Source organism: Triticum urartu, chromosome 1 (assembly GCF_003073215.2).
Source record: "Triticum urartu cultivar G1812 chromosome 1, Tu2.1, whole genome shotgun sequence".
Classification (NCBI taxonomy): Eukaryota; Viridiplantae; Streptophyta; class Magnoliopsida; order Poales; family Poaceae; genus Triticum; species Triticum urartu.
Window position 1 is genome coordinate 368,239,312 of NC_053022.1, and position 13,816 is coordinate 368,253,127.

The window sequence follows — 13,816 nt, forward strand, 5'->3', positions numbered from 1 at the left end:
AACAAGCGCTATTGTTTAACGCCCCTAGCTAGGCATAATGCAATAGATCTAGGTATTGTCATCTTTGGTATGCAACTCTTCGATTGCACACTTATAAACCTTAGGAGATTCTTGGGTTTTATCGGTGATCAAACTTCTAGGCAAGAAATCAAGAAATTCGCTCGTGGCAATTGGTTCCTTAATGATATCGAAAAGATTAGGGTGAACACTTATCATTTTGAGATCTTCATTTCCTCAACTAGAAGATTCACCCTTATTCTTAGGAACATAAATAATCTTTGCGGCCTTAGTAGGAGGAAAATTTTGAGTAGTTTTAACGAAGGAAAAGGCGAAACCCAAGTTGGTAATAATATCTTCTAGTTTGCCAATTCTAGTAGAATCTTGATCTATCTTTTCATTAACTATGGGTTCCTTTTCCCTAAGATTCTTTAAAGTAACTCCTACCTTAGATCCATAATGAGTAATATGATTATGAATCTTTGTATCCAAGTTCTCAATCAACTCTACGGTAGCAATTTTATTCTCAATAATATCAAGCCTTTGCATCATATGTTCCAAGGTTAAAACAGTTTCATTAACCATAAGAGGTGGTGGGCCTAACAAATCCATCATAGCATTATAAGCATCAAAAGTATGACTCCCCAAGAAATTCCCCCCGGTAATGGTATCTAAATCATATCTATTTCAAGGAGTGATGCCCATATAAAAATTGCGAAGGAGAACGGTAGTAGATTGCTTTCGAGTAGATCTATTCCGAGCATTGCAAATTCTATACCAAGCATCTTTTAAATTTTCTCCCTCCCCTTACTTAAAATTAAGGATCTCATTCTCAAGAGAGCTGACAATGATGGAAGGACTAGCCATGAAAGCAAGACAAGCGATCTAACACACGAGCAAACAAAAAGCAAATGAAAAGACGAACGGAAGAAGGGCGAAAAAAAGGGCAAATCTTTTCGAAAATTATTTTAGAAGTGGGGGAGAGGAAAACGAGAGGCGAATGGCGAATAATGTAATGCACGAGATGATATTTATGATGGGTACTTGGTAGGCTTGACGTAGATCTCCCCGGCAACGGCATCATAAATTCTTCCTGCTACTTCTTGAGCTTGCGTTGGTTTTTCCCTTGAAGAGGAAAGGGTGACACAACACAATAGAGATAAGTATTTCCCTCAATTAAGAACCAAGGTATCAATCAGTAGTAGAAACGTGCAAGTCCCCAATAGATGCACATACACAAACAATCAAACACTTGCACCCAACGGATAAAGGGGTTATCAATCTCTTCACGGTCACTTGCAAAGGTGAGATATGGTAGAGATAAATAGAACTAAACAAAAGATAAAATATTTTTGGGTTTTTTTTTGGTTTATAGATTTGAAAATAAAAGATTGCAAAATAGTAAATTGGAAACTAATATGATGGAAAATAGACCCAGGGGCCATAGGTTTCATTAGAGGCTTCTCTCATGAAGGCAAATAATACAGTGGGTGAACAAATTACTGTCGAGCAATTGATAGAAAAGCGCAAAGTTATGACGATATCCAAGGTAATGATTATATAATATAGGCATCATGTCCGTGTCAAGTAGACCGACTCTTGCCTGCATCTACTACTATTACTCCACACATCGACCGCTATCCAGCATGCATCTAGAGTATTAAGTTCATAAAGAACGGAGTAACGCCTTAAGTAAGATGACATGATGTAGAGGAATAAACTCAAGCAATATGATGAAAACCCCGTCTTTTTATCCTTGATGGCAACAATTCAATACATGTCTCGCTACCCCTACTTTGTCACTGGGTGAAATCACGCAAGATTGAACCCAAAGCTAAGCACCTCTTCCATTGCAAGAAAAACCAATCTAGTTGGCCAAACCAAACCGATAATTCGAAGAGAAATACAAAGATATCAAATCATGCATATAAGAATTCAAGAAGATTTAAATAATATTCATAGATAAGCTGATCATAAATCCATAATTCATCGGATCTCGACAAACACACCGCAAAAGAAGATTACATCGGATAGATCTCCAAGAACATCAAGGAGAACATGGTATTGAGAATCAAAGAGAGAGAGAAGAAGCCATCTAGCTACTAGCTATGGACCCATAGGTCTGTGATAAACTACTCACGCTTCATCGGAAGGGCAATAGAGTTGATGTAGATGCCCTTCGTGATTGAATCCCCCTCTGGCAGGATGCCGGAAAAGGCCTCAAGATGGGATCTCACAGGTACAGAAGGTTGCGGCGGTGGAAAAGTTTTTTCGTGGCTCTTTTTTGATGGTTCTGGAATATATGAGAATATATAGGAGGAAGAAGTAGGTCAGTGGACTCCCGAGGGGGCCACAAGCCAGGGGCGCCCCCCTAGGGCGCGCCCCTGCGGCTTGTCGCCGCCTCATGGGTCTTCTGACTTGGACTCCTAGTCTTTCGGGTGTCTTCTGGTCCAAGAAAAATCATCGCGAAAATTTTATTCCGTTTGATATTCCTTTTCTGCGAAGCTAAAAAATAAGAAAAAAAACAGAAATTGACACTAGGCTCTAGGTTAATATGTTAGTCCCAAAAGTAATATAAAATAACATATTAATGCATATAAAACATTCAAAACAGATAATATAATAACATGGGACAATAAAAAATTATAAATACGTTGAAGACGTATCAATGGCGTGTTGCCATAAGCTACTCCTACACTAGAGCCAATCTAACATTATTGATTGCAGACGGGGGATCGTCAAGTCCACGACCTTGTTGGATCATGGTCCATGAGAAAAAGTTGCCACAACTAGAAGAGTCGCGAATCTAAGAGCTAATCTTATCAAATCTCGCAACCCTCATGCCTCCATTAGAGGATCCAATTACGAGCAGCCGTCAAGATGATAAAACATGCAAAGCCAAGCCTCACCTTTCAGAACATAAATTTACGTCCAAAAAATATCGATGCCGCCATAGAAAACACAATTAAGACATGAATGTTGATGGTGAATGATTGGTTGGGCAAACGCCACCACAAACATCTATGATGCGTCACCGGTAAAGACTTTATTGTACATCGCTGACATCACCGCCGGAAGGTACGAAGCGATGCACATCAAAGGCCCATCTGAAAACTTCAAAACGGAAAAAACTATCTTCATCTAGTAAACCAGAGTCTCCTTGCACTCCCAGACAGCACACCAACATGGGAGGAGGGACCGGCGATCTACTGATGGCGAAGGAGAGGTGATACAAACACTCTAAGATCACCACTCGATGAGATTAGGAGCGAAAAGTTTCATCTTTTGTGTGGATCAAGCTTATCAGAGTTGGACCTGATACCAGATCAATCTGTTGAAAGTGTGCTCATAAGGATAAAGTGTGCGTGTGTGCGTTCATAAGGATGAGTGTATGCGCGTATATATGAGCGCTTGTGTCTGTACTGATGTTAAAAAAAATCAAGCATTAAATCATCTGCCTTTCAAAAAAAGGAATAAAAATATGCAAAAAGTTGAGGCATCGAAAATAAAATTTATATATTTCCTGCGAAACCAAATTTCGAGCGTCTTGAAAATAAGAGTAATAAAAAGTTCGATCTTGTCATCAGGGTTCTCGATTCAGCCCCCGAAGCGGCGCAAGCCTACAGGGACCGGGACCTGACCACCTTCTCTCTTCCTCTCGCCGTGCCGCGCGGGGCAACACCCAAACTCGTCCCAAATTCCGATCTCCCACGCCGCCGTCCTTTACCGCCGTCGACGAGGTTGGTGGACCGGACGCCATCCGCGGACGCGCCAAACCTGCCTAACCCAACCACAAAGGTGCCGCCTTTTCCAAGTTTATTCCCGTCCATCTTCGTTCGCTCGTTTTTTTTCCTCCTCCCGTCGCTGTTGTTTGATCCGTCCCGTCTCTGTTGGTGGCAGGCTAGGGTTGCGCTCCGCGCGCCGTCGGGGCTCGCGATGGACGACAGCGCCATTGGCGAGAAGCGCCTGCTGGAGCCGGAGGATCGGGAAAGCCCGGGCGGAGTCGCCGAGGAGGAGGTGGGGGGCGCGCAGGTCGGTGCCGAACCGGCGCCCGTTGCGGCCGCCGCGGAGGTGGGCGGTAGCGGCGAGATCTTGGATGCCAGAGAAGGGGACGCGGCCGAGGCGGTTGTGCAGGCGCAGGAGGGTGGCGGCGGTGAGGTTGTGGAGGTCAGACAAAGGGACGTGGGTGTCGAGGAGGTGGTGTCCGATGTGGCCTGGGCTGAGGCGACCATGGATCCATCGGCAGGCTATGATCAACAGGCTGCTCGGAACGGGCCGCCGACGGCTGTGGAGTCCGACGAGGACGCTGATCTGTTTGTGGAGGTGGAGCAGCAGGAGCTGGCTGGTTCAGATCAGAGCGAGGAGTTTTTTCACAATGCACAGGCTTCGGTGACCGGAGAATCTGTCGCTGCTGAGTGCGAGGCAATTGAGGATTACAGGCCTGCCGAGATCGGTGTCGAGGATGATGTGCACGACGAGCATCGGGAGCGCTTAGAGGAGGAAGCCATGTTGGAAGCCATCAGGCTGTGTGTGACAGATGCTGTTTTGGCTGAACATCTCGATGAGGAACCTGAGAAGGGCAGGGAAGATGTTCCTGCCTGTGATATCAATCCTGAGCTCCCCATGAACTCTAGTGAACCTGAACAGGTTCAAGAAGCTATGTTGGTTGATCAGAGCAAAGAGCAGCCAGAATATAGCAAGGGAGATACTGCTGCCCGTGATAGCAAGCTTGAGGTCCCTACACAATCTGGAGGCGAGCCTGATGTGGTGGTCGAGGAATTGGATGATTCAAACTCCTCTGGTGATGAGAATAAGGCTAGCTCTGCTCCTGCACGATCCTCTAGTGCTGCAGCAGGTCAGGCTAATGGCCCCTCTTTGCTGGCTCGTCCTGCTGGCCTTGGAGCATCCTCTTCCTTGTTGCCTCCGGCCCGACCTGTTCAGCAGGTCCGTGCTAATGGTCCAGTCGCTGTGGACAGGGACACTCGGCAGGATACTGAATCTGCTGGGGATGATGGAGATGAGAATGATGAAATCCGGGAGAAGCTCCAGATGATCCGGGTTAAGTTTCTGCGTCTTGCTAACAGGTTTGGGCAAACGCCTCACAATATGGTGGTCTCGCAGGTTCTTTACCGGCTCGGGCTGGCAGAACAGATTAGAAGAAACGGTCGTGGTGTTTTTAACTTTGACCGAGCACAAGAGATAGCAGAACGGCTTGAAGCTGCTGGAAATGAGCCCCTTGATTTGTCATGCACCATACTGGTTCTTGGTAAAACTGGGGTTGGCAAGAGTGCTACTATAAATTCAATTTTCGATGATGTCAAGCTAGAGACTGATGCTTTTGAATCCAGCACCAGAAAAGTTCAAGAAGTAGTTGGTATGGTTGAGGGAATCCAAGTAAAAGTGATTGATACACCTGGCCTTTCATCCTCATCTTCAGACCAGCAGTACAACCAGAAAGTTCTCAATTCTGTGAAGAAAATTGTGAGCAAAAATCCTCCTGATATTGTTCTTTATTTTGACCGACTGGATCTGCAGAGTAGGGACTATGGTGATGTACCTCTGTTGCAGACCATTAGCAAAGTTTTTGGAGCCTCGGTCTGGTTCAATGCTATAGTAGTGTTAACTCATGCTGCATCTGCACCACCAGATGGACCAAATGGAATTCCTCTGAGTTATGAGATGTTTGTCACCCAGAGGTCCCATGTAGTCCAGCAAGCTATAAGGCAGGCGGCTGCTGATGTTCGTCTTATGAATCCAGTCGCTCTGGTGGAAAACCACTCAGCTTGCAGGACAAATAGGTCAGGCCAGAGAGTGTTGCCAAATGGACAAGTCTGGAAGCCACAGTTGCTATTGCTCTGCTTTGCGTCAAAGGTTTTAGCAGAGGCTAATTCGTTTCTCAAGTTGCAGGATAGCCCCGCTGGTAAAACTTCTAGCACGAGGGTTGCTCCACTTCCTTTTCTCCTCTCTTCACTTCTTCAGTCTCGAGCTCCGCTGAAGTTGCCCGAGGAGCAGTTTGGCGACGATGATGATCTTGAAGATGATTTGGCAGATGATTGTGGTTCAGATGATGGTTCAGACTATGATGACCTGCCTCCTTTTAAGCGCCTCACTAAGGCTCAACTTTCAAAACTCAACCATGCGCAGAGGAAGGCATATCTTGAGGAACTAGACTACAGAGAGAAACTATTCTACAAAAAACAGCTGAAAGAGGAACATATGCGTCGTAAAATGATGAAGAAGATGGCAGCAGAGGCCAAGGCCAGAGAAGATGATTATGGTAACAGCAATGTTGATGACGATGGCAGTACTCCTACCAATGTTGCTGTGCCTATGCCTGACATGGTATTGCCCTCGACTTTTGATTCTGACTATCCTAGCCATCGCTACCGTTTTCTGGATACGCCAAGTGAATGGCTTGTGAGACCTGTGCTGGAGACCCAGGGATGGGATCATGATGTGGGTTATGAAGGTCTAAACGTTGAGAGATTATTCGCTGTCAAAGGTAAAGTGCCTCTGTCTGTGTCTGGCCAGCTAACAAAAGACAAGAAGGACAGCTCCCTCCAAATGGAGGTTGCAAGTTCTGTTAAGCACGGCGAGGGTAAAACTTCTTCAGTGGGGCTTGATTTGCAGTCTGTTGGCAAGGACATGGCATACACAATTCGTGGTGAGTCGAGATTCAAGAACTTCAGGCGCAATAACACGGCTGCTGGGATATCTGCGACGCTCCTTGGGGATACCTTATCAGCTGGTGTGAAGATTGAAGACAGACTGATAGTGAACAAGCAGCTGAGGCTTCTAGTAAGTGGTGGGACTATGAGCGGGAAAGGAGACGCTGCGTACGGCGGACGTCTGGAGGCTACATTGAGAGACAAAGACTACCCGATTGGGCGCATGCTTTCTACCCTCGCTATCTCCGTCGTGGACTGGCACGGGGATCTCGCCGTCGGGTGCAATGCCCAGTCTCAGATCCCTGCTGGAAGGTCTAGCAACCTGATTGCCAGTCTGAATGTGAGCAACAAGGGGACCGGGCAAGTCGGCATCCGCCTGAACAGCTCCGAGCACCTGCAGATCGCTCTCCTCGCCCTCGTGCCTATATTCAAGAACGTCAGGAAGTTGCTGGACAACTACTATGAATCTGCCTAGTGCCTGCGTAGGCCTGAATATACACTCGGCGGGAAGATCCTTAGGATTAATGCAAACATAAATCGGAACCATACATTTGTTTTTTTTTGTCAATCTTTGCCAGCTTTGTAAGAAAAAATGTTGTTTTCCTGAGCTCTCTCCGGTGAAGTGAAGCTGAATTTTGCGATGCATACATGTCTGATGTCCGTTGGCAACCTGCTGGTGCTGCCTTTTTATAGTTTCTGATATGCAAAGCTGTTGCTGTATTATACAGCGTAATACCTGCTTCTCGCATCTGAACTGCAACGATTTTTGAAGACGGAGACATAAGCTTTGACTCATCCATTAATTAATCGGAGGCGCTAAAACTCAGTTGACTTATTTTTAACGAAGTCTCTATATTCAAGTACAGGTCGCTTGCACCGTATTGCCGTTTCTACCTGGGCCTTGTTCTTTCTTTCTTTTTCTTCACTCTGAGCCTTAGGTACGTGTTGGTCTTCTCTCTCAAAACAGTACTCGTGTTGTACTTTTTTTCTTGCCTAGTGAATCTCACTTTTTAAACCTGTGTTCGGCTTGTGGGCTTTTTTTTTTGTTTCTTGCCATTTTTGTTCCATATGGCACGAGCTGTTCTTTTATTGCTAAAAAAGTTGAATTTTATTTTCACATTTTTTGTTGTTTCTTTTCTATTTTTTTGTTTGCCTTTTATCTTTTAAAACATTTTTCCCTTTCTAACAGTGTGTTTCTTGCTAGCTTTCTTTTTTCGGCATTTGCTAATTCTCAATCGAAAGAGGATTGGTCAAGTCTTAGGCGTTCAGTAGTCATAAGATCTTGTCGTAAAGATTCGTGCAATGTATCATTTTTCCTGTTTGTTGACATTGACGCGCGGATGTGCCGTACACAATGGATGATAGCCTTTTTCTGTGGGCGAGTGATCAATACGGCCCTGTAGTTGCGAGGGATGCACACATACCTTTTGCTCTTATATGAGCGGTCAGTATTTACTGAAGCATTTGAAATTGGTATTGTTTTTTTGTTTTTCTTGTCTTACATTTTTATTTTTATTTTAATGTTTTTTTTCTTGGTTTTTAGTTTTCGTCGTTTGTTTTATTTCCCCCTCTCTTTTTAGGAAATCAGTAATATATTTTTACTTTTATTTATTATGCATTACCCTTTTTATTTCAATAATAATGCATTTTCATTTTTGTCTGCCAGCTGCATCATTTTATTCTCCCTATTTTTATTTTTTTAAAGTTATAATTGCAATTGTTCTTGTTGACTAAAGCATTGCTAACCAAGTTTTAAGTGCGGAAGAAGTGTGGAAGTAGTGTATCATGGTACTCCTCCACCTTTTTCCTCTCTTCCAAACGTGGTTTGCCTCAGAGCCAAAGGGTCAAGGCGGGGTGGGGGGGGGGCAGAATGTGATATCTACCCGCGTGGCTGCAACCTAGTGCCTAGTGGTGTTTTTTCAAGGGGGGAGTTGCATGTCTATCACTAGGTGCGGAACTGCGAGTATCCGCTTCGACTATAATTTCTGTTGTTTTGTTGGGTAATTGGGAGTGGGGAGTTGCATGTCTGCCACTAGGTGTGCAACTACAAGTGTCGTCACCAACTGCAACTGTATGTCTTGCTATTTTGTATGTGTGGAGGGGGGCTTGCATGTTTGCCACTAAGCACAAACTGCAAATGTCGCTCTCGAATGCACTTCATGTCTTCAAGGCGACTTCAACTTTTTGTTGGAGAGGGGTAGTTGCATGTCTTCCAATAGCCATGCAACTGCATGAGTCACCTCCGACTGGAACTAGGCTTTGTTTGTAAGCCCCGGTTGTAACTGCATGTCTTCTAGCACGACTACAACTGAACTTTGTTTTATTGGAGGGCGGTGGGAGAGGGAGGGGCAATTACATGTGTACATTATGCATGCAACTGCAAGTGTCGCGCCCCGACTGCAATTGCATATCTTCCGTCACAACAGCAACTAAACTTTGTTTTGTTGGAGGGCAGTGGGAGAAGGGGGGCAATTGCATGTGTACATTATGCATGCAACTGCAAGTGTTGCGCCCCAACTGAAGTTGCATATCTTCCATCAGGACCGCAATGAACTTTGTTTTGTCGAAGTATAGTGGGAGAGCGCCGGTGACAGTTGCATGCATATACTTGCATGCAACTGCAAGTGTCGCCCCTGACTACAATTGCATGTCTTCCATCATGCCCGCAACTAACCTTTGTTTTGTCAGATGGAGATCGAAGAGGGGGCAGTAGCATGTCTAACACTAGGCATGCAACTGCAAGTGTAGCCCTCGACTACAACTGCATGTCCCCCTAACACAAACACAATTTGACTTTTTTGACTGATGGGGGCAGGAGAGGGTGGCAATTGCATGTTTGACACTAGGCATGCAACTGCAAGTGTAGACCATCAATTGCAACTATATGTCTCCTAACACGGATGTAACTGGAGTTTGTTTTGTCAAATGGAGGCGGAAGATGGGGCAGTTGCAATTGTATGTTAGACATGCGACTGCAATTGTCACATCCAGCTGCAACTGCATGTCTACCCACCCGACTGCAACTAACCTTTGTTTTTGTCGTGGAAGGGGAGGGGGGCAATTGCATGTCTGATACTAGGTATGCAACTGCGAGTGTGACCCGCTATTGCAATTGCATGTCTACCCATCCGACTTCAAGTGACCTTTGTTTTATCAGAGGGTGATGGGAGAGGGGACAGTTGCATGTGTGACACTAGGCATGCAACTACAATCATAGCCCTTGACTGCAACTGCATGTCTGGCCACAACTGCAAGTGACGTCCATACTACAACTCTGTGGTGTTTTATGGGGGTGCGACAGTTGCTTATCTACCACTAGGAGGGGTCAACCATCGTATCATTATTTTATTTATGTTTCTTCATTTTTTCATGATTTACTTTTAATACATAATTATTATTTTCATAAATACACGGTGAACATTTATGTTAAATACATGATAAATTTTTATTCAAATGTGCGATGAACTTTTATATATTATGCGATGAAAATTAGACAAATATGCGATGAACATTTTAGAAATACAATGATCTTTTTTATGAATACACGATCAAATATTTTTTATAAATATGAGATGATACAAATATAGGACGACCATTTATACACACAAAACACGAAGAATTTTAATTTTACACAATATAGATTATTCTTCATTTTTAAAATTAATTTTCATACTTTTCTTTTGGATCTATGAAAAAAAGAAGTTGAAACAGGACATGAGCTGGCAGAACAGTGTAAGGCATCTGTTTTGCTGACTGTAAGAAACGCATGCGCAACATAGTACCTTTTTTTGTGGCATGGAACTATTTTATATATCTTTTACTATATATTTTGCTGTTGTAGAAAAAAAACAAAGCCCAAGTAAGGGAGCCAGCCCAACAAAAAAGAGAAGACAAGCTAAGAACAAAACCCAACGAGAACAGCTCCAGCCCAAATAGCAAACCAGTCACACACCTAAAACAGAAAACTAAACGATGCAGTAGTACTAGGTACGTGAGGGTCAGTCCTAACATCCAATTTTATACGTGCTGACGTCAGTCGACTGAGACTTCGCCAAGTCTCAGTCGACTAAGACCTAGACAAACCCTTAATTAATTAAGAAGAATAGACTTTGTCAGACACCACTCTCATCTATTAATTAATTAAGGTGAATAGAGTTTGTTACACGCCACCAAGGTTACAAAAGGGCCATTTACTGGTGGCATTATGTTTCCTACTCCGTCCGTCCCATAATATAAGATGCCAATATTATAAGATGTTTCTGCAAGTTAGTTAACTTGCAAAATCATCTTATTCAATAATAGTCTAGCTCCCCTTTCTATGGTGCTGAAGATGATGGGTGCCTGTGTTGACTTGTGCCGGAACTCATAGGAGTTTCTCTTTTTTCAGATGATCCAACCAACTCACATGGTGACTTGTGTCCCTTTTTTAGCTCTCCACCCTCTAGCACTTATTCAATAATAGGCGAAGGCATGCCTGACTGCAAAATAGCAGTAAGATAGTCAGGGATTGCATCAATGTTCAAGACTGAAAAGTTCAAATCTAGTGCTTCTCGTAGAATGGTGCTTGTAAAGTTTGTTCTTTCAGCAATGCCAATATTCCTTCTGCTAGCTGTTCATCAACCAAAATGGGCCAGCAAGAAAATTGACAAACTACGTCGTGCTTTCTTATGGGCTGGCTCCGATGCCGTCTGTGGAGGCAAATGCCTTGTCCGCTGGACCCAGGTGTGCTCACCCATCTCCTTTGGCGGGCTGGTCATCCATGACCTACAAGCTCAGGGGCGAGCGCTTAAAGTTCGCTGGCTTTGGCTGTGCGCCACAGATCTGGATAAGCCATGGCAAGGCCTGCAACTTCATGTTGATAAGCATGTTAAGGCTCTTTTCATTGCTTTTACCTCCATCAAGATTGGCAACGACATTAGGATCTCCTTTTGGCATGATCACTAGCTCGGCGGCGAGACTCCGGCTGTTTCATTTCCTAACCTTTTCAAGCACAGCAAGAACAGAAAAATATCATTGGCTGAAGGTCTCACCAATAGAAAATGGGTCACCCTTCTCAAGTGCAACCCAGGCATTGACGTGCTGCGTGAATATATTGAATTATGGCACAGATCCAGGGTGATCACTCTGTCCAACCTAGAGGACGAGTTCATTTGGAAATGGTCGTCTGATGGAAGATACAATGCTAAGTCAGCTTACCTATGTCAATTCTGGGGCAAGATTGATTCTCCTCTACCTGAGATCATATGGCATATTAAGGTTCCACCAAAAATAAGATTCTTCAGCTGGCTCTTTGTACAGGGCAAATGTTTAACTGCAGATAACCTTGCAAAGCGGGGTTGGCCTCACAAAGCGGGGAAGACAGCCTGCACCTTGTAGCTAGCTGCCCTTTCACGGCTGGAATCTGGGGCTATTGCTTGGCGATATATAAGTTTCCCTTCAACCTCCTGTCTACTGCTCATGATGGCTCTCTATTGGACTGGTGGTTAAAGGCTCTGGATGGTATAGGTACAAGCAGGAAAAAGGATCTCTCATCTCTAATCATGGCGGTTTCCTGGCATGTTTGGAGTGAAAGAAACAACCGTATATTCAATAAAAAGGTAACCCATTTCTGGAAGGTCGCTGAGAGCATCATCAACGAGCTCAACTCTTGGAGAATCACTGGATTCAGAGGAGCTCAATGGACTGGCGTAGGATAGCATTCTTTCCTCCTTCCATGTGTACATTTGTATAGCTTTTACTTCTCCTTTTTGGCTCTCAGCCGTTCTGTAAATCTTGAACTGTATCTCTTGGGGTGACTCATCCTATCTTAATGAATGAAATCAGCACAATGCTGTTTTTCGTCATAAAAAGGTGCTTCCTTAGCAAGCCGATATGGAGCCAAATTAGAATGGCGGCCAGCAAACCACAACTGGAATCTTTGGTGACTTGTGTCGGAACACACGGGCATTCTTATTTCAGATGGTCCAATCAACTTACATGGTGAGGAATGTTATGGCCTTCCCATTGAGGATGTTGTTTCTGGGCATATTTCTCGACCAATGGAAGAGAGAGTGCAATGCCCCCAAGTTTCCCTATCAATCACATGGAGGCCGAGCCAATCTTTAATGAGGTTTCAGATTCTAACGTTGAAGCGACATCTACTACTATTTATGAAAGCATCAGTTTAGTGAATCCAAAATATCTGAGCTATCCAGCCACCTATATCCAACTTCTTACGCTACTCCAATGATGTATCCACCACATGATAAATAATTTGGAAACATGTTAATTTTATTAATCATAATTTGGAAATGGCATTAATTGCATTAAACACAATTACTAGTTTGAAGAAAAGCTAGACTCCACTCTCTTGCACTCGTTGACAAAGCGGACATAGTCTATAGTATTGCCACCCCTCCTAGCAAGCCTATCAACCGTCCAAATCCTATTACAGGTTGCAAGCCATGCAAAGAATTTCACCTTCGGCGGAGTCCAGACGCCCGGGTGTGGCGGTGAAACATGGTGCACGTAGATCCAATGAATTGCGCGTTGTAAACCAAGGCCGACGAATAATGCCCACTCGTTGAGCGCTTCCAATCCGTCTCGTCCGTGACATCCACACAAAGGTGGATGTTGCGAATGTGCTCCCACATTGTGACAAATTGCCTAAGGTGCAATGACACTCTCCATGGTAAGAATCATATTGAGCTTTATCTTGTGAATCCAAGCGTCCTCCGCTAAAGCCTCCTTAACTTTCTAATTTTTTTCACAAGGAGGTCAAGTAAACGAGGTGGGGAATGTCCTTGTATTTGTTTGCCATTGAGCCAAGAAAAATCCCAAAAAAGGGGCAATGACACCATTATCGAAAAAGGCTTTCGCCCTGCTTTATAAATAAAGCAACCACCGAGCACAAGGTCCAACAAAGTACCGACAAGCGAATCACAGGCAAGGTCTAACACACAAACACACAAACACTAAAAGGGTTCAGCTGTGGGCACACCACAACACGCCCAACACACACACAAAATAGGGATGCACACACACGCGGCGGGGATGAGGCGGGGCAGATCTAACCCGGCTCCGATGATTTGGAGGGAGCGGCGCAGCCAACCGGAGAGCCATCGTGTCCAGCTGGGTGATGATGGAGTTGATGGCGTCTCTCTCCCTGGGAC

General features: G+C 44.4%; 1 protein-coding gene across 1 annotated transcript; it reads left to right on the plus strand.

The window, feature by feature from the left end:
- Positions 1–3,593: 3,593 nt before the first annotated feature.
- On the plus strand, positions 3,594–7,310 carry LOC125512892 (translocase of chloroplast 132, chloroplastic-like). The gene is made up of 2 exons (XM_048677964.1): positions 3,594–3,795; positions 3,898–7,310. The coding sequence occupies exon 2, from the start codon at positions 3,934–3,936 to the stop codon at positions 7,138–7,140; it is 3,207 nt and encodes a 1,068-aa protein (XP_048533921.1). The 5' UTR covers positions 3,594–3,795; positions 3,898–3,933; the 3' UTR covers positions 7,141–7,310.
- Positions 7,311–13,816: the final 6,506 nt, after the last annotated feature.

Bases quoted from the DNA above. Each gene is read 5' to 3' on its own strand.
- LOC125512892 (XM_048677964.1), top strand. From the start codon at position 3,934: ATGGACGACAGCGCCATTGGCGAGAAGCGCCTGCTGGAGCCGGAGGAT.